At 41.3% G+C, this 24,126-nt stretch overlaps 1 protein-coding gene across 3 annotated transcripts; it reads left to right on the forward strand.

Moving 5' to 3' along the window:
• Nucleotides 1-1,501: 1,501 nt before the first annotated feature.
• cfap57 (cilia and flagella associated protein 57) lies at nt 1,502-24,124 on the forward strand. Of its 3 annotated transcripts, XM_047348074.1 has the most exons (21): nt 1,502-1,820; nt 3,869-4,182; nt 4,255-4,514; nt 6,922-7,096; nt 7,177-7,329; nt 7,686-7,825; nt 9,334-9,499; nt 9,579-9,692; nt 9,775-9,987; nt 10,099-10,272; nt 12,697-12,858; nt 16,583-16,738; nt 17,145-17,238; nt 17,339-17,529; nt 17,621-17,794; nt 17,888-18,046; nt 18,249-18,392; nt 22,177-22,293; nt 22,473-22,607; nt 22,688-22,825; nt 23,941-24,124. In XM_047348074.1, exons 1-21 carry the CDS (start codon nt 1,664-1,666, stop codon nt 24,109-24,111), a joined length of 3,507 nt encoding a protein of 1,168 aa, XP_047204030.1. In that variant the 5' UTR covers nt 1,502-1,663; the 3' UTR covers nt 24,112-24,124. The 3 variants fall into 3 exon arrangements, 2 of the variants coding, with proteins under 2 accessions (XP_047204030.1, XP_047204031.1); XR_007035478.1 differs by lacking the exons at nt 17,339-17,529; nt 17,621-17,794; nt 17,888-18,046; ... (1 more) ...; nt 22,688-22,825; nt 23,941-24,124; XM_047348075.1 differs by lacking the exons at nt 17,621-17,794; nt 17,888-18,046; nt 18,249-18,392; ... (2 more) ...; nt 22,688-22,825; nt 23,941-24,124 and having other exon boundaries at nt 17,359-17,519.
• Nucleotides 24,125-24,126: the final 2 nt, after the last annotated feature.

Here is a 24,126-nt window from a genome sequence, read left to right on the forward strand (position 1 = left end):
ACTCCATAACGAGCACAGAAGTTTTAAAACAGTCCTGCTAAAATTACTATGTATATAAGCAGATTGATTGCTGGGCTGATGTGCTTGAAGTTGTCTTCTGTAGCAGCTGAGGTTACTTCCAATGAAAAGCTTGCAGCCATCATCTCTTTTATATATTAGCAAACTGCTGCTGAGAATATGGCAGCTCAAATAATGTTTTCTATATCATCAAGAACTTCAGTGTCAGAGTTTCAGCTACAGAGATGAACATACAGAAGAAACAGAATCATGTTCCCACCAGTGCAGAGCTTGCTCCACGTATACAGTACTTGTGTTTGAGTGCTTCTCCACCATAAAAACCTTTAGACAACACACTTAAGAAGACGGATGGCAAAAAGCCATTTGTGCTCAAGAAGAACATTAGGAACAGACTGAACATCTTTGGAGAAGTAAAGATGAATGCTGCCATTCTGATACAATCCATATGGGAATGTTGCTCATTTATGTCTATTTTTATTCAGTAGTTTTATGGTGACTGTATGTCTTTAGTTTTCTTAATGTTGGCAGAGTTGCTTTTAGTTGTTGCTCGTAATGTAGTATGAGCAATTTGGTGAGGATCTGTGTATTTTCCACCACAGGGCATCACCTTGTCAAAAAGCAAAACTGATAATGAAATGGTTCAAAGATCATGAACCTGTAGTCAGTAAAACACAAACTGACTCCAATTACTAATAATAAGAGGGCAATAAGCTCATCAGAGTTGAATTAAAGCAACTATCAAAAAGAAACATTACTATAAATATTGAATCTTTGCATGAACTGAAGGTATTGACAATTGAAAACCCCCAAACTTTGAAAAATTGTATTTCTATAGCGCCAATTCACAACACATGTCTCAAGGCACTTTACAAAGTCAATTCAGTTGAATCATACAGATTTCCAGCCAGGTACATACATTCCAATTCATTCTAACTATCGGACAGTGCAGTCAGATTCAGTTAGTTATTCAAAAAGGTTTTTCTATCAAAGGAAACCCAGCAGATTGCATCGAGTCATTTCGAAAACATTTGAACTGTTCTTCACTATACCAAAGGAACATTATAGCTAAATAAACGGATTTACACTTTTATGTCACTGCTAAAAAAAAACCTTTGACCCTGAATGGATGCTCCCATCTTCAAACCACCTTTGACAATCAGCTTTGTTTAATTTGACATAAGCAGGGTTACTTGCTCATTTCATGAAATCCCTGAATAATGTAAGGCACTACTCCACACTGTTTGAAAAGAACACGTATTTATTGTTTTGTAATCGTGAAAAATCTCGCGAGATATAATTATATAGTTAAAAAAAAATAAACATACTTTTACATTTCTGGGTTTTGAAATAGATGAACACGAGACGATATTTAAAGATTCCAACTAAAAAAGAAAGATGGTGGTAATTAGAACAAGCAGGGGATATATTTTATAGTTGTTTTTAAGTTATCGCGGGATCTAACGCGTCGCCTAGCAACATAACTCCAACCACAGAAGGAAACCTGCCTCTCCAGCTCGTGCGCTTCTTATAATAGTTTTTGTTCAAACATTATTAGCCAGGGCAGAAGGTAGCTTTCATTTAACTATTTCCTTCTCCGTTTGTTGGTTTTAATATTTTTTAAAGCTTGTCCGCAGTTTCAACCAGAATGACCGCCGTTTTATCGCAGTCTCATTTTATTTTCGGACTCCGGAAAGGCGTGACTAACAATTTGTGTTTTGTTGATGAGCAAACGGTGGTGTTCCCCAGCGGAAACAGCTGTGTGATCCATAACACCACCCAAAGATGGCAGCGCTTCATTCCAGGTACACCATGACTGGCTGGAGCCTGGCTCTTTTAACTAGTTCTGCCTTTGTTGTTTTATGTGCAGAAAATCATTTCATCTGTAAGTTACTGATAGAAGAGGCGACTTTATGGCAACCAGGTGATGGTCGGCAAAAATGATAGAAAAGCAAAAAACAGTCTATTTTGTTTTTATGACAAGCTCTCAATTTACCGGTCGGTCTACGTTCCTCCCCTCACCTATGACCATGAACTTTGGGTCATGACTGAAAGAACGAGATCCCGGATACAAGCGGCTGAAATGAGCTTCCTCCGTAGGGTGGCCGGGCACTCCCTTAGAGATAGGGGGAGGAGCTCGGCCATCCGGGAGGGGCTCGGAGTAGAGCCGCTACTCCTCCACATCGAGAGGAGCCAGTTGAGGTGGCTCGGGCATCTATACCGGATGCCTCCTGGACGCCTTCCTCTGGAGGTGTTCCAGGAACGTCCCACCGGGAGGAGGCCCAGGGGACGGCCCAGGACACGCTGGAGGGACTATGTCTCTCAGCTGGCCTGGGAACGCCTTGGGATCCACCCGGAGGAACTGGAGGAGGTGTCTGGAGAGAGGGACGTCTGGGTGTCTCTGCTGAGTCTGCTGCCCCCGCGACCCAGTCCCGGATAAGCGGAAGACGACGAGTACGACATGCTATTAATGTATATGTCAGAATCTGTATGGTTTGGAGTTTAGTTTGCTAACTGTGGTCTCTTCAGAGCATCTTATTCTTCAGTGTATTCCTCTGTGTTGTCTTTTTATCTACTACTTTTGTTTCTTTCCATTGCTGCCTCAGCTTCCTGCTCTATCACAGCCTGTCTGCCTCTGCAGATTCTCAGTCATCCGAGTCATCCTGCCATAATGAAGAATAAATAGAAAAATAAATAAATGACTCAACAAAATAATTACTGGGCCAAAACATAGCTAGACATGCAAATTAATGCACCATTAAATGCAACAAATAATAAATGAAGAGATCTATTCAATGCTTGATAAAATTATAATATATTTATATACCTAGAACAGGGGTCTTCAACATTTTTCAGGCCAGGATCCCCAAACTGATGGAGGGACAGCAAGAGCCCCCTATTATAATATCGATATAGATACATATCTATATCTATATCTGGTAGATCACCATGCAGAGCAGCGACCCTTTGGGATTCACATGGCCATACACCACCAGGGTTAAGATGTTAGTGAGAGGCTTGTGGGATAAGAATCAAGGCTGGAACACCTGCCCTCCAGGGTAGTCAGCTGCTCTGCTGGAAACAAATGAGCATTTTGCACTAGCACAACCGTCCCTTTCTGTATCGTTTTGTTCAGAGTCAGCCATGTCTGATGGACCTTTAAATGTCATTGTGTGTGTTTAAGTTGCTGTAAAACTAAAAGTAGTTGTGCAAAACTCATTTGGGGAATTGTTGATGAACAATAAAGCCGTCTCTTGTAAGGCATTTAAGGAAAACAAATCTGGCAGCATTGATCTAGTTTTAGATATGTGGAAAATGTCCGTTGCTCTTTTCATACCTGTACCTCAACAGGTTAAAAGAGGGATCTTTTTATACATCTAATGAGCCACTGTTCATGACTGCTTGTCTGAAACCCACTGAATCTTTGTGTTCTTCTGTTTAGGTCTTCATGATGGTTCTTGTTTGGATTTTCTGGATATAAAAATCATTTCTTTCATCTGATTTCTTTCAGTTCAGTCCCAAACATTGACTCCTGTTTCTGCCAGTTTGTTTTTCAGTTTAGCTGTTGTCCATTTTCTCTTTTCAGGAAATGTCCTGATGCCTTCATATCTTTCTTGGGTTACCTGGATCCCATTTTATTTGAGCTTGCTCCAAACTTTAGTCAGAGCTGACTAAACTTTCCTCTACATGAAAACAAATATATCATTTACTAAAACGTATGTGATCATTTTTTTGGAGCTACGTTTCATACTGTTAGAATGATCAGTCACGGAAATAAAACAGTTTTGTGTCGTATCTATTATTTATTGATTTCTTTTTATTGCTATAAGGTTTCTGTGTGCTCTTCACTCAGGTTCAGAGAATAGTCTAGGTCTTCGTGCTCTGGCCCTAGGTCCAAACCGACGTTACCTGGCAGTGTCAGAGAAGGCTGAGAAGGCCTCCATCACCGTGTTTGACCTGCATCATGAGCAGGGCAGGAAGAGAAGAGTTTTAACTGCAGGAGACTTATTAGTTCAAGAGTTTTTATGCATGGCTTTCTCACCTGATTCCAAGTACCTTATTGGTCAAACTGGAGCTCCAGAGTGGATGTTGATCTTCTGGTTTTGGGAAAAAAACAAAGTCTTGGCAACATTGAAGACAACCACCTCTAATAATCCCATTTCACAGGTGAGTCATTTACACCTTCATCCATTCAGCTAAAGCTGGGATACTATGTGTAGGTACTTTTTGTCTCACCAGATCAGCTTCAGTCCTCACAACAACATGCAGGTCTGTGTAAGTGGCAACGGTGTGTTCAAGATGTTTCGCTACTCAGAAGGGGTCCTAAAACAGAGCAGCACTGCAAAGGTGGAGATGATTAACTTCCTGTGTCACACCTGGTTGTCAGAGGACAGGGTCGTTGCAGGAACTGACACGGGGAGGCTGCTGGTGTCTGAGTCTGGGGACCTCAGGAAAGAGATCAAGATGTCCTCTAAAGCTGTGCAGGGCCAAGATGACAGGTCAGATTTTAGATTTGAAAATAATATTTATTTTTTATTACTTTCTGCATTGTAGATTCATAGTGAAGGCATTAAAACTATGAAGCAAATGTAAATAGATGTATGGAGCAAACCAAAAAATTGCAAAATAACTCAAATGAGCTTTTATATATATATATATATATATATATAGAGAGAGAGAGAGCTCCAAAATGTGAAAACTCCTTTCCCTTATTGTGTTGTTCAACAAGGAACAAAACAATGTATGGTACTGATGTCTCCGCAACACACAAGATGTACAGGAGTTGGACAATGAAACTGAAACACCTGTCATTTTAGTGTGGGAGGTTTCATGGCTAAATTGGACCAGTCTGGTAGCCAGTCTTCATTGATTGCACATTGCACCAGTAAGAGCAGAGTGTGAAGGTTCAATTAGCAGGGTAAGAGCACAGTTTTGCTCAAAATATTGAAATGCACACAACATTATGGGTGACATACCAGAGTTCAAAAGAGGACAAATTGTTGGTGGACGTCTTGCTGGCGCATCTGTGACCAAGACACCAAGTCTTTGTGATGTATCAAGAGCCACGGTATCCAGGGTAATGTCAGCATACCACCAAGAAGGATGAACCACATCCAACAGGATTAACTGTGGACGCAAGAGGAAGCTGTCTGAAAGGGATGTTCGGGTGCTAACCCGGATTGTATCCAAAAAACATAAAACCACGACTGCCCAAATCACGGCAGAATTAAATGTGCACCTCAACTCTCCTGTTTCCACCAGAACTGTCCGTCAGGAACTCCACAGGGTCAATATACACGGCCGGGCTGCTATAGTCAAACCTTTGGTCATTCATACCAATGCCAAACGTCGGTTTCAATGGTGCAAGGATCGCAAATCTTGGGTTGTGGACAATGTGAAACATGTATTGTTCTCTGATGAGTCCATCTTTACTGTTTTCCCCACATCCAGGAGAGTTACGGTGTGGAGAAGCCCCAAAGAAGCGTACCACCCAGACTGTTGCATGCCCAGAGTGAAGCATGGGGGTGGATCAGTGATGGTTTGGGCTGCCATATCATGGCATTCCCTTGGCCCAATACTTGTGCTAGATGGGCGCGTCACTGCCAAGGACCACCGAACCATTCTTGAGGACCATGTGCATCCAATGGTTCAAACATTGTATCCTGAAGGTGGTGCCGTGTATCAGGATGACAATGCACCAATACACACAGCAAGACTGGTGAAAGATTGGTTTGATGAACATGGAAGTGAAGTTGAACATCTCCCATGGCCTGCACAGTCACCAGATCTAAATATTATTGAGCCACTTTGGGGTGTTTTGGAGGAGCGAGTCAGAAAACGTTTTCCTCCACCAGTATCACATAGTGACCTGGCCACTATCCTGCAAGAAGAATGGCTTAAAATCCCTCTGACCACTGTGCAGGACTTGTATATATCATTCCTAAGATGAATTGATGCTGTATTGGTGGCAAAAGGAGGCCCTACACCATACTAATAAATTATTGTGGTCTAAAACCAGGTGTTTCAGTTTCATTCTCCAACCCCTGTATTTGGGAGCCTATGGGCCAACAATTATTTTAATATATATTTAATACATTTAATATTTTCCCAACTGACTGCTACCTCCTAATCAAATGTGGTTGTGGTCTTCTAAATAATGCAGTTTCAGTGGAAAGATGCTCCCTGAACAAACATCATGTTAAATGATGTAATTTAAAAGGAATAGTATTCAAGTCTGGAGTTCTATGTTAATACATTTCTGTTTCATTCTACTGGAAGAATAATTTTGAGTCTGTATTAGTGCCTTGCGAAAATAATCCTGACTGTGGAAGTTTTTCACATTTTGTTCTGTTCCAGTCATGAGCTGTGATTTATTTTATTGGGATTTTATGTGACAGACCAACACAAGGATTAAGGTTAGGGCAGAATTATGAAGTGGAGGGACAATGATACTAATCTAATAAATCTAAATAAATCAAATCTAGTGCAACCAATTTCCTTGAGAATTCACTTAATTTGTGACGTAACGTTCTTTGGGTGTAAATACTTAGACACTATTTACTGTATTTCTTTTGCCATTGAATCTGTTATTTCTCAAAATACAAAACAGAGCAGTCACTTTTTAGAGATCACCAGCATGTCTACGTAGTAGACTGTTCTGAGCCAGGCTTTAAGCAGAACTGACAGACAAAACAATCCAGTTACTTTGTTCAAGTCCAGCTCTACTGGATCAAGCAACGTATTCTGTCAGAGAACTAAAAAAAAAAAAAAGAAACTGCATTTTTAATTGAAATTCCTTCTATTACCACCCAGCAGGATAAGTGACTGGGAAACAGTCAGGTTTCTGCTGCTATTAAAGCCAACCATACCAGAACCTGCTCCTAACATGTATGCTTCACTGTGCAGGCACCTGGAAGTGAGGCGAATTAAAGACACTGATGCTAACGAAGGTGTGTCCTTCAGTCGCATCACCGCCATCCTTTCCTACTCCAAGGGCTTTGTGTGCTCCACTGGTCTGGGCACAGTCTGCCTGTTTGAAAAGCTAGAGGAGGACGTCTATAGGAAAAGCAGAGAGATACAGGTAAAAGTTCCAGTTCTGAATTGAAACACAACAGGGACTGGGACTGTGAACACAGCATTTTATGAGTCTTTTTGTTCCAGATCCTCCCAGATCCAGCCAGCAGTGACTTCCCTCCTGCCCAGTGTCAGGAGATAGACACCATATGCATCAGTCCTGCAGAGGAGACGCTGGCTATCAGCACAGACCGAGGGCAGCTGTACAGCATGAATCTGTCATCTGCTGACACAAAGAGGGTGCTGTAGCATCATATTTACCATTACTAGCAGTGATCAAACTGTTAATAGCATCCTGAAAAACAGTTCAGACTGTGGTTCCTTTGTTGGCTTTTAGAGATGACAGTTTATTATTTCTGTCTGGTTGTGTTTGGAACAATCCCTTCTGTTTAAAGGAGATAGTGCAGTTTTGTAAAAACCCAGATGTTTTAGTACCAGCATCCATGACATCATCTCTGATCTCATCAGATCCATCCTTGTAGTGCTGCATTGTGCATCTGGCTGCTGCCTTTTCTTTCTACCTCTTTAAGGTATAACAGCAGTTTGATCTTGATTTAAAATTGTTAGGTTGATATAATCTCTGCTCCGTTCATCAGGACGGACCGCTCCATTTTGAGTTTTTGTCCCAGCCCTTCCACTCCAACTCCATTACTGGTTTATCCATCTGCATCCGTAAGCCCTTCATGGCCACCAGCTCTTTAGACCGCTCTGTACGCATCTGGAATTACGAAACGAAGTAGGACTTCCCACATATGCATCGATCCCTTGTGTCTTTTCTTCTTGTGACCTGTTTACCTCCTTTTCTTGGAAAAGTTCAGGGTATCAACCAATTTCTAAAGCTCATGGTAAAAGAAAGTCTAACCTTTGTCAAATTTAGGCTTTCATCATATACAGAGGCTTGCAAACTGTTGACATCCCTCAAACTTCCACATTTTGTCACGTTCACAAACTTCCATGTATTTTATTGTGATTTAATGTGACAGAAAAACACAACGTAGTGCACAGTGAAGTATGAGGAAAATGAGTTTTCACATTTTGGAGCTGAGCATAGTGGGCCATGCATTCAACCCCCATTACTCTGATATCCCTAAATAAAAATCAGGGCAACCAAATGAAAATCTTAAAAGTGTGGTGTGCATTTCTTTTCCACCCCTCTGATTTAAAACTTTGTAGAACCACATTTTTCTGCAGTTACATCTGCAAGTCTTTTGGGTAATGTTTCTGCCAGCTTTGCTCATCTAGAGAACCTTAGCCCGTTCATCTTTGCCAAACGGCTCAAGCTCAGTCAGGCTGGATGGAGAACGTCTATAAACATCAGTTTTCAAGGCCTGACCTACATTCTTGGTTGGATTTAGGTTTTTGCTGGGCCAATGTAACATATCCATATATCTTCTCATTGTTCATGTCCTTGTGAAGAAAACATCCATACAGCATGATGCTGCCACCACCGTGTTTTACTTTAGATAGTGTGTTCAGGGTGAGATGCAATGTCAGTTTTCTGCCACATGGAGATTTGCATGTAGGGCAAAAACAGTGTAATTTTAGTCACATCTGACCAGGGGTGTTTTTCAACATGTTTGCCAGGTCTCCTAAATCACTTATGGCAAACAAAAATAATTTTATACAACACTGGATTTCTTCTTGCCACTCTTCCATAAAGTCCAGATTTGTGGATGGCATGACTAATGCCCTGGCAACGGACTTTCTCAACAGAGCTGTGGATCTCTGCCACGTTCTCAGTGTTCCTTGGTCTTCAAGATGCTGTTTGTTCACCGATGATTAAATTACAGACATCTCGACTCTGTTTACCAACCGGATGACTTCAGGAGGCAGAACAAATGCAAGACAAACTTATCAGATGTTTGTTTTTAAAAGAAAATCTTGAAAACCCATAAATTATTTTCCTTCCTTTTCACAATTCTGCACTAATTTGTGCTGGTCTCTCCCAGAAAGTCCCAATGAAACACACAGAAGTTTGCGGTTGTAACAAAATGTGGAAAAAGTTCACATAAAGACTTCATTCCAAGGCACTGTAAATGGTCTTTCCTTTAATATCAGGTGTAACACTACATGTACAAATACAGACCACAGATTCTACCATTTGACTCTTCATTAAATAAAGATGAAGCAGACAGGGAAAAATCACATGCACCCCAACGTTTCTTCTAGATGACTGATTTAGGTCCATACATGATGTGCTACCAGAGCAGCTAATCCCTGCTGTTTTCTCTAAATGGTCACCAGAGAGTTGGAGCTGAACAAAGAGTTCCAGGAGGAGGCATTCAGCGTGGCTCTGCACCCCACAGGTCTCTTCATCTTAGTGGGCTTTTCAGACAAACTCAGGCTGATGAACCTGTTTATTGACGACATCCGTACCTTCAAGGAGTTCACACTGCGTGGCTGCAGAGAGGTGATGGTATTCATTGTATGAACAGTAACCATTGGATTCTGCGGACATCTGTTTCAACCCACTTCCTCCTCATCTCCAGTGTGCTTTTAGCCATGGTGGCCACATGTTTGCAGCTGTTAATGGAAACGTCATTCACATCTACTCTTTCACCTCTTTTGAGAATATTCTCAATCTAAAGGGCCACAATGGAAAGGTGAGTAGGTCAGAAGAACACAACTATCAGAGCTAAAGTCAAAGGTGTGATGAATCCACTTGTCCGTTTTTCTGTTGATCAGGTACGGACTATTGAATGGAGCCTTGATGACAACCGGTTGGCGTCTTGTGGGACGGATGGTGCTGTATATGAGTGGAACACACAGACTGGGAAGCGGGAGTCTGAGAGTGTCCTCAAGACCTGCAGCTACACAGGTGTAGCTTTCTCCTCAGACTTCAAGACCATCCTGGCTGTAGGAACAGACCTCACCCTGAGGGAGATACAGGACTTTCAGGCCAGTAGAAGAACTATTAGAACGAGATTTCTTTTTTCTTAAGTAAAAACTTTGGAATCCAACAGAAAACACTGAAATAAAAGTGATTGAAATTGGAAACTGGTTCCACAGGTACTGAGGGAGGTCCCTGCTGACGAGATAGCTCACACTGTACTTGCGGTGTCTCATTCTGGTAGGGTTGTCTTTACTGGTACCTCCGCTGGGACCATTAGAGCCATTAAATACCCCTTACCTATTCAGAAGGAGTGGATCACACAACAGGCTCACTGTGGCCTTGTCACCAGGGTGAGTGCCTATAAATACTATTCACCCTCTATGGATGTGTCATCCTTTTAATGGTTTTATAAACAGAATGAAAAATGCATAAAAACAGTGACTGACCTCATTCAGTAGAGGTCCAGCTAACTGATGTGTCACAGCTAGTTGATTTGTGTCAGGTAACTATTGAAACCAGCGGAGTCTGGTGGGTCCAGTCTCTGGTACTTCAGGATTCCTGCTGCAGTTAAAACATAAGGATAAAAGAACACTCCGATGTCAGTCAGAAGACGGCTATACAGGTCCTTCTCAAAATATTAGCATATTGTGATGAAGTTCATTATTTTCCATAATGTAATGATGAAAATTTAGCATTCATATATTTTAGATTCATTGCACACTAACTGAAATATTTCAGGTCTTTTATTGTTTTAATACGGATGATTTTGGCATACAGCTCATGAAAACCCAAAATTCCTATCTCACAAAATTAGCATATTTCATTCGACCAATAAAAGAAAAGTGTTTTTAATACAAAAACGTCAACCTTCAAATAATCATGTACAGTTATGCACTCAATACTTGGTCGGGAATCCTTTGGCAGAAATGACTGCTTCAATGCGGCGTGGCATGGAGGCAATCAGCCTGTGGCACTGCTGAGGTCTTATGGAGGCCCAGGATGCTTCAATAGCGGCCTTTAGCTCATCCAGAGTGTTGGGTCTTGAGTCTCTCAACGTTCTCTTCACAATATCCCACAGATTCTCTATGGGGTTCAGGTCAGGAGAGTTGGCAGGCCAATTGAGCACAGTGATACCATGGTCAGTAAACCATTTACCAGTGGTTTTGGCACTGTGAGCAGGTGCCAGGTCATGATGAAAAATGAAATCTTCATCTCCATAAAGCTTTTCAGCAGATGGAAGCATGAAGTGCTCCAAAATCTCCTGATAGCTAGCTGCATTGACCCTGCCCTTGATAAAACACAGAGGACCAACACCAGCAGCTGACACGGCACCCCAGACCATCACTGACTGTGGGTACTTGACACTGGACGTCCGGCATTTTGACATTTCCTTCTCCCCAGTCTTCCTCCAGACTCTGGCACCTTGATTTCTGAATGACATGCAGAATTTACTTTCATTCGAAAAAAGTACTTTGGACCATTGAGCAACAGTCCAGTGCTGCTTTTCTGTAGCCCAGGTCTGGGGAATGCGGCACCTGTAGCCCATTTCCTGCACACGCCTGTGCACGGTGGCTCTGGATGTTTCTACTCCAGACTCAGTCCACTGCTTCCGCAGGTCCCCCAAGGTCTGGAATCGGCCCTTCTCCACAATCTTCCTCAGGGTCCGGTCACCTCTTCTCGTTGTGCAGCGTTTTCTGCCACACTTTTTCCTTCCCACAGACTTCCCACTGAGGTGCCTTGATACAGCACTCTGGGAACAGCCTATTCATTCAGAAATTTCTTTCTGTGTCTTACCCTCTTGCTTGAGGGTGTCAATAGTGGCCTTCTGGACAGCAGTCAGGTCGGCAGTCTTACCCATGATTGGGGTTTTGAGTGATGAACCAGGCTGGGAGTTTTAAAGGCCTCAGGAATCTTTTGCAGGTGTTTAGAGTTAACTCGTTGATTCAGATGATTAGGTTCATAGCTCGTTTAGAGACCCTTTTAATGATATGCTAATTTTGTGAGATAGGAATTTTGGGTTTTCATGATCTGTATGCCAAAATCATCCGTATTAAGACAATAAAAGACCTGAAATATTTCAGTTAGTGTGCAATGAATCTAAAATATATGAATGTTAAATTTTCATCATGACATTATGGAAAATAATGAACTTTATCACAATATGCTAATATTTTGAGAAGGACCTGTAAAAGATCTTATTGTAAACATTTTACAATGTTAGTTATAGGTTCACCTCTAGTCATCATAGGCATGAATGTCATATTAAATCTGGGCTTTTAATGATGCATTTGAACCAATGATGATTCTAAATACAACTTGAGTATTTTTTTAAACAAGAGTCCGGTGTACAAGTCTGAAGTTCTTATGGATTTTCTCTAAAACAGCAAAAAAAAATCTAAATTCTACATGCATCTTAGAATATATTCCAATATCACTAATATTACCTGATTGCACATCAACCACACACTTGTTGCTGCCACCAACAAGCTACCAGCACAATTCCAGTTGCATTTTTGATCAATCTTCTTGGCAGAATTGGTGAAGTTCAATAAAATCTATTGTTTTAGGCATAGCCCATTAATCTTCTATAGTCTAAGAAAATCTGCATATAATTTAGACTTGTTCATCATATTCTTGTTCTTAAGATTCATTAAATTTGTTTTGTTGTTATTCCTCCTTGGAAAAGAATCCATCTTTAAACTGAAATAATTGAAGATTTTAACCACCATGTGATGTGCAGCAAATGCCGCCGACTAAACGGTGTGTGTCCTTAGATGGTGATAACATACGATGATCAGTTCCTGCTGACGGTGTCTGAAGATGGCTGTCTGCTGATATCAAAGATCATTGATAAAGAGGGTCGAGGACTGAAGAGTAACAGACAGATTGTCCACACCGAAGAGATTCTTGTTACCAAGACAGATCTGGATGAGAAGGTCTGTTGTCCTTGAAGTTTAATGTGAAACACTCATATAAACATTATCCCACAAAACCTCCTACTGCACTTTCTATTCTACATTTGTTCCTTATTTATGATATGCCAGCATCCATTTATTCATGGTAACATTTTCCCACTGCACACTTTCAAAAAAGCTGCTACAATCAGCTGAACTGGTTGTAGTCTCCCAGCATACAGGCCCAACGAATGTAACGTACCACAGCTCAGTCCAAAGCAAATACAGGAACCAGACAGGCTAGATTTATAATGGGGAGCAAAACTGCAGCATTGCTGTGAAAAGGAGAAATTCATTATACAGGTCCTTCTCAAAATATTAGCATATTGTGATAAAGTTCATTATTTTCCATAATGTCATGATGAAAATTTAACATTCATATACAGGTCCTTCTCAAAATATTAGCATATTGTGATAAAGTTCATTATTTTCCTTAATGTCATGATGAAAATTTAACATTCATATATTTTAGATTCATTGCACACTAACTGAAATATTTCAGGTCTTTTATTGTCTTAATACGGATGATTTTGGCATACAGCTCATGAAAACCCAAAATTCCTATCTCACAAGATTAGCATATCATTAAAAGGGTCTCTAAACGAGCTATGAACCTAATCATCTGAATCAACGAGTTAACTCTAAACACCTGCAAAAGATTCCTGAGGCCTTTAAAACTCCCAACCTGGTTCATCACTCAAAACCCCAATCATGGGTAAGACTGCCGACCTGACTGCTGTCCAGAAGGCCACTATTGACACCCTCAAGCAAGAGGGTAAGACACAGAAAGAAATTTCTGAACGAATAGGCTGTTCCCAGAGTGCTGTATCAAGGCACCTCAGTGGGAAGTCTGTGGGAAGGAAAAAGTGTGGCAGAAAACGCTGCACAGCGAGAAGAGGTGACCGGACCCTGAGGAAGATTGTGGAGAAGGGCCGATTCCAGACCTTGGGGGACCTGCGGAAGCAGTGGACTGAGTCTGGAGTAGAAACATCCAGAGCCACCGTGCACAGGCGTGTGCAGGAAATGGGCTACAGGTGCCGCATTCCCCAGGTCAAGCCCCTTTTGAGCCAGAAACAGCGGCAGAAGCGCCTGACCTGGGCTACAGAGAAGCAGCACTGGACTGTTGCTCAGTGGTCCAAAGTACTTTTTTCGGATGAAAGCAAATTCTGCATGTCATTCGGAAATCAAGGTGCCAGAGTCTGGAGGAAGACTGGGGAGAAGGAAATGCCAAAATGCCAGAAGTCCAGTGTCAAGTACCCACAGTCAGTGATGGTCTGGGGTGCCGTGTCAGCTGCTGGTGTTGGTCCACTGTGTTTTATCAAGGGCAGGGTCAATGCAGCTAGCTATCAGGGGATTTTGGAGCACTTCATGCTTCCATCTGCTGAAAAGCTTTATGAAGATGAAGATTTCATTTTTCAGCACGACCCGGCACCTGCTCACAGTGCCAAAACCACTGGTAAATGGTTTACTGACCATGGTATCACTGTGCTCAATTGGCCTGCCAACTCTCCTGACCTGAACCCCATAGAGAATCTGTGGGATATTGTGAAGAGAACGTTGAGAGACTCAAGACCCAACACTCTGGATGAGCTAAAGGCCGCTATCGAAGCATCCTGGGCCTCCATAAGACCTCAGCAGTGCCACAGGCTGATTGCCTCCATGCCACGCCGCATTGAAGCAGTCATTTCTGCCAAAGGATTCCCGACCAAGTATTGAGTGCATAACTGTACATGATTATTTGAAGGTTGACGTTTTTTGTATTAAAAACACTTTTCTTTTATTGGTCGGATGAAATATGCTAATTTTGTGAGATATGAATTTTGGGTTTTCATGAGCTGTATGCCAAAATCATCCGTATTAAGACAATAAAAGACTTGAAATATTTCAGTTAATGTGCAATGAATCTAAAATATATGAATGTTAAATTTTCATCATGACATTATGGAAAATAATGAACTTCATCACAATATGCTAATATTTTGAGAAGGACCTGTAATCTTGTTTTTGTTTTTTTTTTGCTGGAGGAAAATAATTCAAAACAGTATTAGGTATATTAATCATGATTATTTCAAAGAATGATTGAGAGCAAAATGTATTTGATGTACACAGACATGCCTACAACCATTTATCATACACATCAGGTACAGAACCAAAACAACAACCCGAGGAGATCTGTTCAGAATATATAGGATGTGTTCAACACAATCAAATGAGAAAATACATTTTCAGACAGAAATGAATTCGCTCATAATGGGATGAATATCACGTTCACATTCCTTTGGGGCCTTTAAACATGCACTGAACTGTTCTTTAGTCAGGGTGAAATAATTACACAACAAACAACTTCAGTCAATTTTCATATGCAACAACTGGTTGCGAAAGTTTCAATTTCTTGTGGAGTTTTCTATGATCCCGCAGTGATTATCCTGGAGTGGGGAAGTTCAGGTGTGGCAGCAGCAATGTAAAAGGCAGCATGTCCAGATTAAATGAAATGTGTAGGTAGGGTGAATTAAAATTGTACATATGCATGTATAGTTGTGCATAAAAACAATAACAGACTATTGTAATAACTTATTTAGTTTATAGGGAGCAGTGATACTTATAAGGTCTAACAGCTGCTGTGAGGAAGGACCTGTGATAAGGCTCCTCCTGCATCTAGGATGCAGCAGTCTGTCACTAAAGGAGCTCTCCGGTTCTGTAACAGCTTCATGCATCCAGTGGGTGTCATTGTCCAACAGTGATGTTATTTTTTGCTAAAATCCTTCTGTCACCCACCACCTGAACTGGATCGAGGGGACAACCTAGGACAGAGCTGGCCTTCCTGATGAGCTTATCTAACCACTTCCTCTCAGCTGTAAATAAGCTGCTGCTCCAAAATACTACACCACAGAAGATAGCTGATGCCACCACAGAGTGAAAAGAGGTTATCTGGAGCCCCCCTGCGGATATCCAAAGATCCGTCTCCCCAGCAGGTGGCTTCCTGAAAACAGCATAAGTGTTCAGGTGAACACCCAGGTACGAGTCATTATCTCTACATCAGTTCCCTGGATGCTCCTTGGTGTCAGTGTGGTGCGCCTGCCCAAACCCACAACCATCTCCTTGATTGTCTCCCGTTGATCAGGAGGTGTTTTTCCACAGTGACAGCAGAACACATCTTTTGAACATAATGTTTCCCCTCGACTCAACGTATTAACATAAACACATAAAATATATTAAAAAGCAGTGGTGACTTTATGATTAGATTTTTCTGTGGGTAACCAAAGGAAAATAATCAACTGATCACAGGTATAATCCAGTTTCCCTTTGTGTGCATGTCAAACACGCCACAGCTGAAGCCACAGGTTAAGCTTCATCTGATTGAAGATGTGACAACAAATAGCAGAACAAGTAACCATGTCCTGACATGTCCACGCTTCCAAAGGAGGTAGATGTCTGTAGTTGTGCGATTACCTTTACAGACAGAAAAAACTGACATTTTGCAAACCTGCAAAGCAATCCTCTAGCAGCACCACCAGGAATAAGGTGGATAGAAGGAAGTCAGAATGGTGACAGATTTATAGGTAACCATGTACCTTTAACAACCAGGGGTCGTAGATCCAAAACCCTAATATCTGTATCTGTATATACTAAGTCAAAGAAAAGCAGAAGAGAATTCAATCTGTATGAGATGCAGTAAAAATATTTCAAAAAAACTTGTTTGTTTCAGGCTCACAATATGTTGGAGCTGAAGATGCATCTGGAGGAGCAGCACATGGAGAATGAGTACCAGCTCCGTCTGAAAGAGATGAACTACAGCGAGAAGCTCAAAGAACAATCAGACAAGTTCATCCAGGAAATCACGTCTCTGAAAACAACACAGAAGGTCAGCTGCTGTCAGTCAAACACATCAGCATCTGCAAGGCTCACAATGAAAGACTACATGTTGCTTTGCTTTCAGCAGCACACAATATCAATCAATCAAACATCATTTATAGAGCACTTTTCATACAGTTAGGTGTAGCACAAAGTGCTTTACTGAGGTTAAGAACAGAAGACAGACATAAAACCACTAGAAACACACAGATTAAAAATAATAAAACTAAGTAAACAGACAAAACAAATAGTTGTATTGATGATAAAACAATTAAGGATTAAAAGAGAGGGAACTCAGTCACCTATGAAGGATGGAAACACAATCATGTAATTAGTAAAGCTACATTAGTCTGGACAGATGGATGGATTCAAAATATCATTTAATTTTTCTCATTCTTATATAACTACATTTGTAGATGCTGGAAACAGAAATAGAGAGGCGTGAACGTGAGACTCAGCAGAACTCTACAGAAGCTGCAGTGAAACACTCCAAAAACCTGAAGGATTTAGGTAAGATGAGGGCAACATCAGTGCCCATCCAAGCAAAAGCCCTACATCTTTCATTCCTTTTGAGATCACAGAGGAGTGTGTCATTTTTAATCTGACACAGAGCAATTCTACTCCTCCAAGCTGATTCTGGAGCACAACAAATATGAAGACCTTCTGCAGAAGCATGCACAAATGCAGGAGAACTATGAAAGGCAGCTGAAGTGTGCAGAGGAGAACAGAACCCAGGCTCTGGTTGACCTCACACAGACGTATGAAGCCAAGCTGCAAGATAAGACTCAACTCCTGGCTCAGGTCAGAAAGAATGCGGAAGAAAAGGGACAGAAATCTGGGACCGCTCGGTTTAATGGGACATCTTTGAATTTTACTGCTTTTATTTCCAAAGTGTCAGGAGGAGGCTGAGCAGACGTTTCATAAGTTTGAAGAAATCATAAAGCAGGCAGAGGAGGAGAAGGGAAAGATGATCCTAACCATCCAAAGCAAGTATGAGAAGCAGCTTCTCTCAGAGAAAGAGGCCAACATAAAGCTGAAGGGAAATAGTGGTATTATGACTCAAAAGGTGACTAAAGATTTTAAAGCCAGATTTTACTGGACTTAGTGTCATTTACCCCTAAAATATAAAAGCTTCCTCTTTTTATTTGTGGTCCCAAAGATCTACAGTCTTCAGAAGCAGATTGATGACCGCTTTGAGGACATAAACAAGATGAAGAAGGAGCGCCAGAGTCTGTTGGGGTTCATCCGCTCCCTGGAGAGCGACATTTATGTCCTGAAGACACAGATCTCTGGACATGAAAAGACCAACCAGGACAAGGTGGCTGAGGAGCTTTTTATTTTACAGATAGGCCATGATTGTATCCAGATCCACAGAAGACATCAGAAAATGAGTTCAATACACCCATAAGACAGAATTCCTCTTTAAATTAGCATGAAACTCTGAATGTGTGTAAACGGTGAGCTTAAAGCCGTCTGAACGTGAGCATACACACTAATCACCTTCATCCATTCTCACACAGGACAAAATCATATTTGGCCTGAAGACTATGAACCAGGAGCTGGAGAAGTTCAAGTTCATCCTGGAATTCCAGTTGAGTGAAATGAAGAAGCAGACTGAGCCCCAGCAGGATGAGATAACAGAGAAAGCAGAGAGGATCCATAAGGTGTGTGAGGGCTCTTTAAATACAGTGGGAAGGAAAACTTCTCAGGGTTGTGAAGATGTTAGGGTCGCAGTGGCCTTTACATGTAGAGCTGAACATCCTTCCTGAAGTATTTAAAACCTTCTTCTCATGGTTCTTAGGACCATTCTGATTTTGTTTCGAGTCCAATTATTTAAGTGAGAAATTTGCACCAAACTAAACTTTAGATATGTTTAATTGGCACTTGTTATCTTTTATTTAACATGAAATTATATTTGGTAAAGCTGTCTTGGCAAATGTTCACAGTCCAGTCTTTCAACAAAAACTTAAATCTGTGTTGAGTTTCTCTAGACCTTTGAAAATGTTTGCTATATTGTCAAAATGATTGCCTTCACACACATATAAACTTGAGTAAGAACTTGTTCTTAATTCATTGGATTTAATCTAGTGTCAGTCCACCTTTTGCTGCTACAGGAACTTCAGTGCTTTCCTTTAAGGTTTTCCATAAGCTTTAGGAGTGGTTATGGGAATTTCTGACCTTTCTTCTAGAAGTGCCTTTGTGAGGTCACACTGATATTGAATGAGAGGTCCTGGTTTAAAGTCTCTGCTCTAATTCATCCCAAAGATGTTCTAAAAGGTTGAGGTCAGGACTCTATTCAGGCCAGTCAGGTTCTTCCGCTCCAAACCCTCTCATCCATGTCTTTTTGGACCTTGCCTTGTGGACTGCTGTTTAGCGATGGAACCAGAAGAGACCATCTGGAAACACATTGAGACTTCCTCACTGGAATGACTGAGCAGAACTCTTGTAAAACAGCCCCAGACCATAATACTCCCTCCACCAAACATTATACTGGACATAATGCAGTCAGGGAAGTGCTGTTCCCCTAGCAGCTTCCAGACTCAGACTGGTCTGTTGGATTGCCAGACAGAGAGACGCATGATTTACCTCTCCAGGGAACATGTGTCCACTGCTCTAGAGTCCAGTGGTGGGATGCTTTACTCCACTGCATCTGAACCTTTGGATTGTTCTTAGTGATGGAAGTCCTGGATGCTGTTGCTGGGCCTTGGAAACCTATTTCATGAAGCCCTCTAGGCACTATTCTTGAGCTAATGTTAGTAGCAGCAGACTGCATGCCTGGGTGTCTCTATTTATATAACATGAACAGAACTACGGTGATTAAACATACAGATTCATGCAGAACACTTACTTAATTTTCTGTGTTTTTAAACACCACAGTATGAGGAACATCCCCATATCATAATACCTGAGCTGCCGTGCTTCACACTCAGACTTGAATTCAGAGTTTATCTGATAGACCCAAAAACATAATCAGTCCATAAATGTTGCTCCATTCTCTGGCAAACTGTAACCTCTTCAGCTCACCTCGGCATCTTCTAACTGTTCCACTACTCACAGATAACTGTAGACCAGTGGCCACCCTGAAGCTGATCAGATGCGTCTGTTCTTGGATCCAGTGGAATGGTGGTTCCTGTTTTCATCTCAATGTTTCTAGTTTTGGTTTCTGTTTTAAAGCATCCAAGATCATTTTAACTGAGCCTCATTTTCTGTACTTCTTTATACAATGCGGTGAAGAAGTGTTTACCCCCTCACGTTTTCCCACTTAAATATTTCAGCTCAAACAAATGTTAGTATTGCATAAAGTAAATACAAAAAGCCCTTTTCAAATGATTTCATTTATTACAAGAACAGCTGTCCAACCCAACCAGGACCTATTTGAAAACCTAATTGCCCCCAAAACCCATATAACCTGTTGTGCCACCCTTAGCAGCAACAACTGACACCATGATGACTGGTAATCAGGGCTGCAGCTACCACTGAGGACACTGAGGCCCGGACCTCATTATTTTTTAAAGTCTGGCTACGGCCCTGCTGGTAATGAATCTTTCACATCACCACTGAGGGATTTTGGCCCACTCTCCATTTAGAAATATTTTCCAGTATGAATGCCATGTTTAAGGTCATACTACAATATCTGAATTGGTATAAGGTCACAACTTTGGCTAGACTCCAGAACTTATTTTTTTAAGTCATTCAGAGGTGGCCGTGCTACTTTTCTTTGATCGTTGTCCTGCTGCAGAACCAAAGTGTGACTGGGTTTAAGGTTGTGTACTGATGGCAGGACATTCTCCTGCAGGATTTTCTGCTAGAGTAGAATCCATGACTCCATCTATTGCAGCAAGGATCCAGGTCCTGAAGCAGTAAAGCAGCCCCAGACCATCACACTGTCTCCACCTTGTTTGACTGTAGGTATGGTGTTTCTAAAATACTGCGTTGGTTTTTGTACCAAATGTGACAGGACACACACTTTCCAAAATCACTAATTCAGATACACACTGCTGGTATGTTGAACATCTGTCTTTCAATTATTGATTTAATCAAACAAAATCAGCAGCATGCAGGTTGTGGCTGGTTTTTTTTTTTTTTTTTATCTGTCCTGTCCAGCAAAGTAGAACATTGGACGCTGTACACTCAATCACACCCCCTAAACACACTATAGTCCCAGGTCCATGTACCGTTACCTCAGGGGTAACGAACCCCTGGACCCAGGATGTGTCCCCCCTTCATTCTGGGGTGGACAGTCAAACTAGCTTTGTGGGTATTCTATTACTCTACTAAACCTACTAGATGTTGGACTGCTAGTATTGTGAGCACAACTGTAATATACATATAAATGCTGCCTCGGTTAGTTGACCCCAGCTACCCAAAGTAACTTAAGGGACATACACTATATTGCCAAAAATATTGGGTCATGGCAACAAATCATTAAATTCTGGTGATCCAATCACTTCCATGGCTTTGGGGTGGAGAAACTTTCTGGCCTGCACAGAGTCCTGACCTCAACCTTCTTGAACACCTGGGAAATGAATTGGAGCAGAGGCTGCAGTTCTGGTTTTCTCATCTAACAATGAACACATTCCTAAACCTTGTGGAAGATGTTTACAGAGAAGTTAAATGTGCTGTTGCTGGCAACGGTGGATCCATCAACAAACTGGACCCTATAGACTATAGGATGTCATCAAAGGTCATGTACATGTAGAAGTAGACAGACAAATACTCATGGCAATATAGTGTATATCTATTCTCGATAAATATAATTCAGTTTTTTTTATATAGCGCCATTTCACAACACATGTCGTCTCAAGGCTCTTCACAAAGGGTTAGGAATGGTGCGGGTTGTTGGGGAGGTAAGAATAAACTACTGAGTGTTAGAGTTTAGACATTTTAGAATGGGCTTTGTGTAGGGGTACTAAGTAAAATAATAAACTGATAAAGTTTATCCATCTAGAGCCCACTGATGGTCATTGTTATACTAAAAACCACAAGGATTGGGATACCTCCCTCTGTCAGACTGATTATAACCATTGGAAAAGAGAAGGGGTCATACAGGTAGCAGAAATGGAGGGTGTGTTTGCACCTCAACCATAACTGAGTCGGTTTAGGCTAAACCTGACTCCTCCTTACTCCAACCAACAGGGAGGGAAGAAGACGGAAGTAAAAAATAATTGGGGTGATGAATTGAACTGACTTTGTGAAGTGTCTTGAGACATGTTGTGAATTGGTACTATATAAATAAAACTGAATGGAATTGAAATAACGTTGAGTGTTGGATCTTCTCAAGTTGTCCATGTGGAGTGTCCACAATAGCTGTCAATTGCTATCCAAACGTTTGACCTAATGAAGATCCAAGCAAGATGGAGAGCCTGTGATCAAGAGTACAGGCTTCTAACTATCCTCGTATGAACAGAATATATCAAAAAGTGATGATTAATAATTCCTGTTCAACAGTTGGAGGAGGAGTTGTTGGAGATTACCAAGAGTAACACTCAGCTGAAGCTCAGCATCTCTGACCTGAGGCTCAAACTGAGGACCAAAGACAAAGAAATGCGCAGGGAGATTCAAAAGGTCAGCACATGGACACAAAGAGCACATTTATCAGTGTTAAAAGGAATTCCTCCAATCCAGTCTGACTTCAAGACATTAACATAAAACAGAAAGATTTATTTCTACCTAATGCTGCTGAAGCTGAAAGAGTCAGGCTCACACTGATGTGAAGTTTGTTTTTCACAACTTTCTGTGTACAGGTGAAGGATTTGGAGACCCTTCTTGAACGGCTCAGGTCAGACCTTCATGTTTGTGTCGGCCTCATCCAGGAGCCCAGGAAGCTGAAAGACAGCGTTCTGATGATATACGGCCGATACGCCCCAAACGCTGACACCGTGAGTTCTGGCTGGACGCTTATGCTTTAGAACGTTAGTGAGGTTGGACTGATCAGTGGGACAATCTGATGGTTTTCAAGGTGGAGAGGAGCAGTGCAGATGGATCTCAGCCTTTGTGCCACCAACATGATCATCTGGAGAAGACCATTAACAGTCTTCAGATGAAGCTGGTCAAATCTGCTAAGGAACATGAAAGAATCTACGTCAAGATCATGAAGGTGAAGATTTTTAGCAGAGTTCAGTGTTTCCTCTACCTTTACAGCGACACCATGGTCTGCTTTCCTCTCACATCTACTTCTGCTGTCTACATAAGATGTTTTTGTCCCTTATTTCACAAACTGAAACACATAGATTCATCAGTGAAATATTTCAAGCCTTTATTTCTTCTCATTTAGATGATTATGACTTACAGAATGAAAACATTTTGTCTCCTAAAACTAGAATATTGTGAAAGACTGAAAACTCCTGGTTTTCCACCCTAACCAGCTGATTAATTCCAAACACCTGCAAAGGTTTCCTTTTATTTTTAAAGAGCTTTTCAAGTTATTCTGGTCCTTCATAATAATCAGTATTTTATTAATATTACTGTAATAAACCCTTCTTCTAACTGAGCAGCTTTTTCCACGTCTCTTCTGGTATTATGATTTATCTTTGGTGATGAGCTCAAAGTCTTTGAAGTTGGAAGGCCTCCCTGCCATCACCCTAATCTTTACCTTCCTCCATTGTATTCAGGTTGAGATTGTGGGCCGCTCAAAAACATTACTGCCAATCAGGAGAAACATGTTGGTGAAATTGAAAGATTTGTTAAACGTTAATCTGCCAGGGGTATGAATACTTTGGGCTCGACTATAGCTGATAATGGAAATCAGGCTTCCTGTTCAGAGTTAGATTGTGGATGGTGTAATACTACAGTCCCAGTCTAAAATGTTTTTCTAGGATTAGACTTTTATTCATCCACTGAGGAGGACATTGAATTGTTACAAGACAGAACAAAAATGTTCACATCCAGGAAGATCACTGATAGAAAACGATTCATAAAAACAAATAGTGCAAGCAAAGCAACAAAGAAATAACCACCATATCTATAATAAAGTTACAACAAACATCCAGGTACTTACATTGTGTTCAGAGGGAAGCAGCATTCCCTGCAGCAAGCCATGCTTGTTCCATCTGTTTCTAATTGTGTGGTGATGAACTTTAACATTTCGTTTTCCAAACAGAGGCGTTTTGATTCTGCTGTACACCCATGATGTTTAGACAAAGTGAATGAGACTGAACAGAAACCATCTTCACCATATAAAGCAGATGCTAACGGCAGCTGTGTTCTCTGCAGGAAAATGTGACTCTCATTACTGAAATCAACGAACTACGCAAAGAGCTGCATTCTGTGAGGACCAAGGCTAAAGAGGACAAAGTTCAGCTGGAACTCCTGAAGAAGTCCAGGTCACGTCCCAGGTCAGAGGAAGGGCCTAAAGAGGAGCCTTCACATGAAGGAACCAATTGATCTCCTCGTCTCCGC

This window comes from Girardinichthys multiradiatus, chromosome 20 (assembly GCF_021462225.1).
Source record: "Girardinichthys multiradiatus isolate DD_20200921_A chromosome 20, DD_fGirMul_XY1, whole genome shotgun sequence".
Classification (NCBI taxonomy): domain Eukaryota; kingdom Metazoa; phylum Chordata; class Actinopteri; order Cyprinodontiformes; family Goodeidae; genus Girardinichthys; species Girardinichthys multiradiatus.

Coding starts and splice junctions, on each gene's coding strand:
- cfap57 (XM_047348074.1), top strand. CDS start 1,664: ATGACCGCCGTTTTATCGCAGTCTCATTTTATTTTCGGACTCCGGAAA. Junction 4,515..6,921: donor GTGCAGGGCCAAGATGACAG/GTCAGATTTTAG, acceptor TTCACTGTGCAG/GCACCTGGAAGTGAGGCGAA. Junction 9,500..9,578: donor CACTGCGTGGCTGCAGAGAG/GTGATGGTATTC, acceptor CCTCATCTCCAG/TGTGCTTTTAGCCATGGTGG.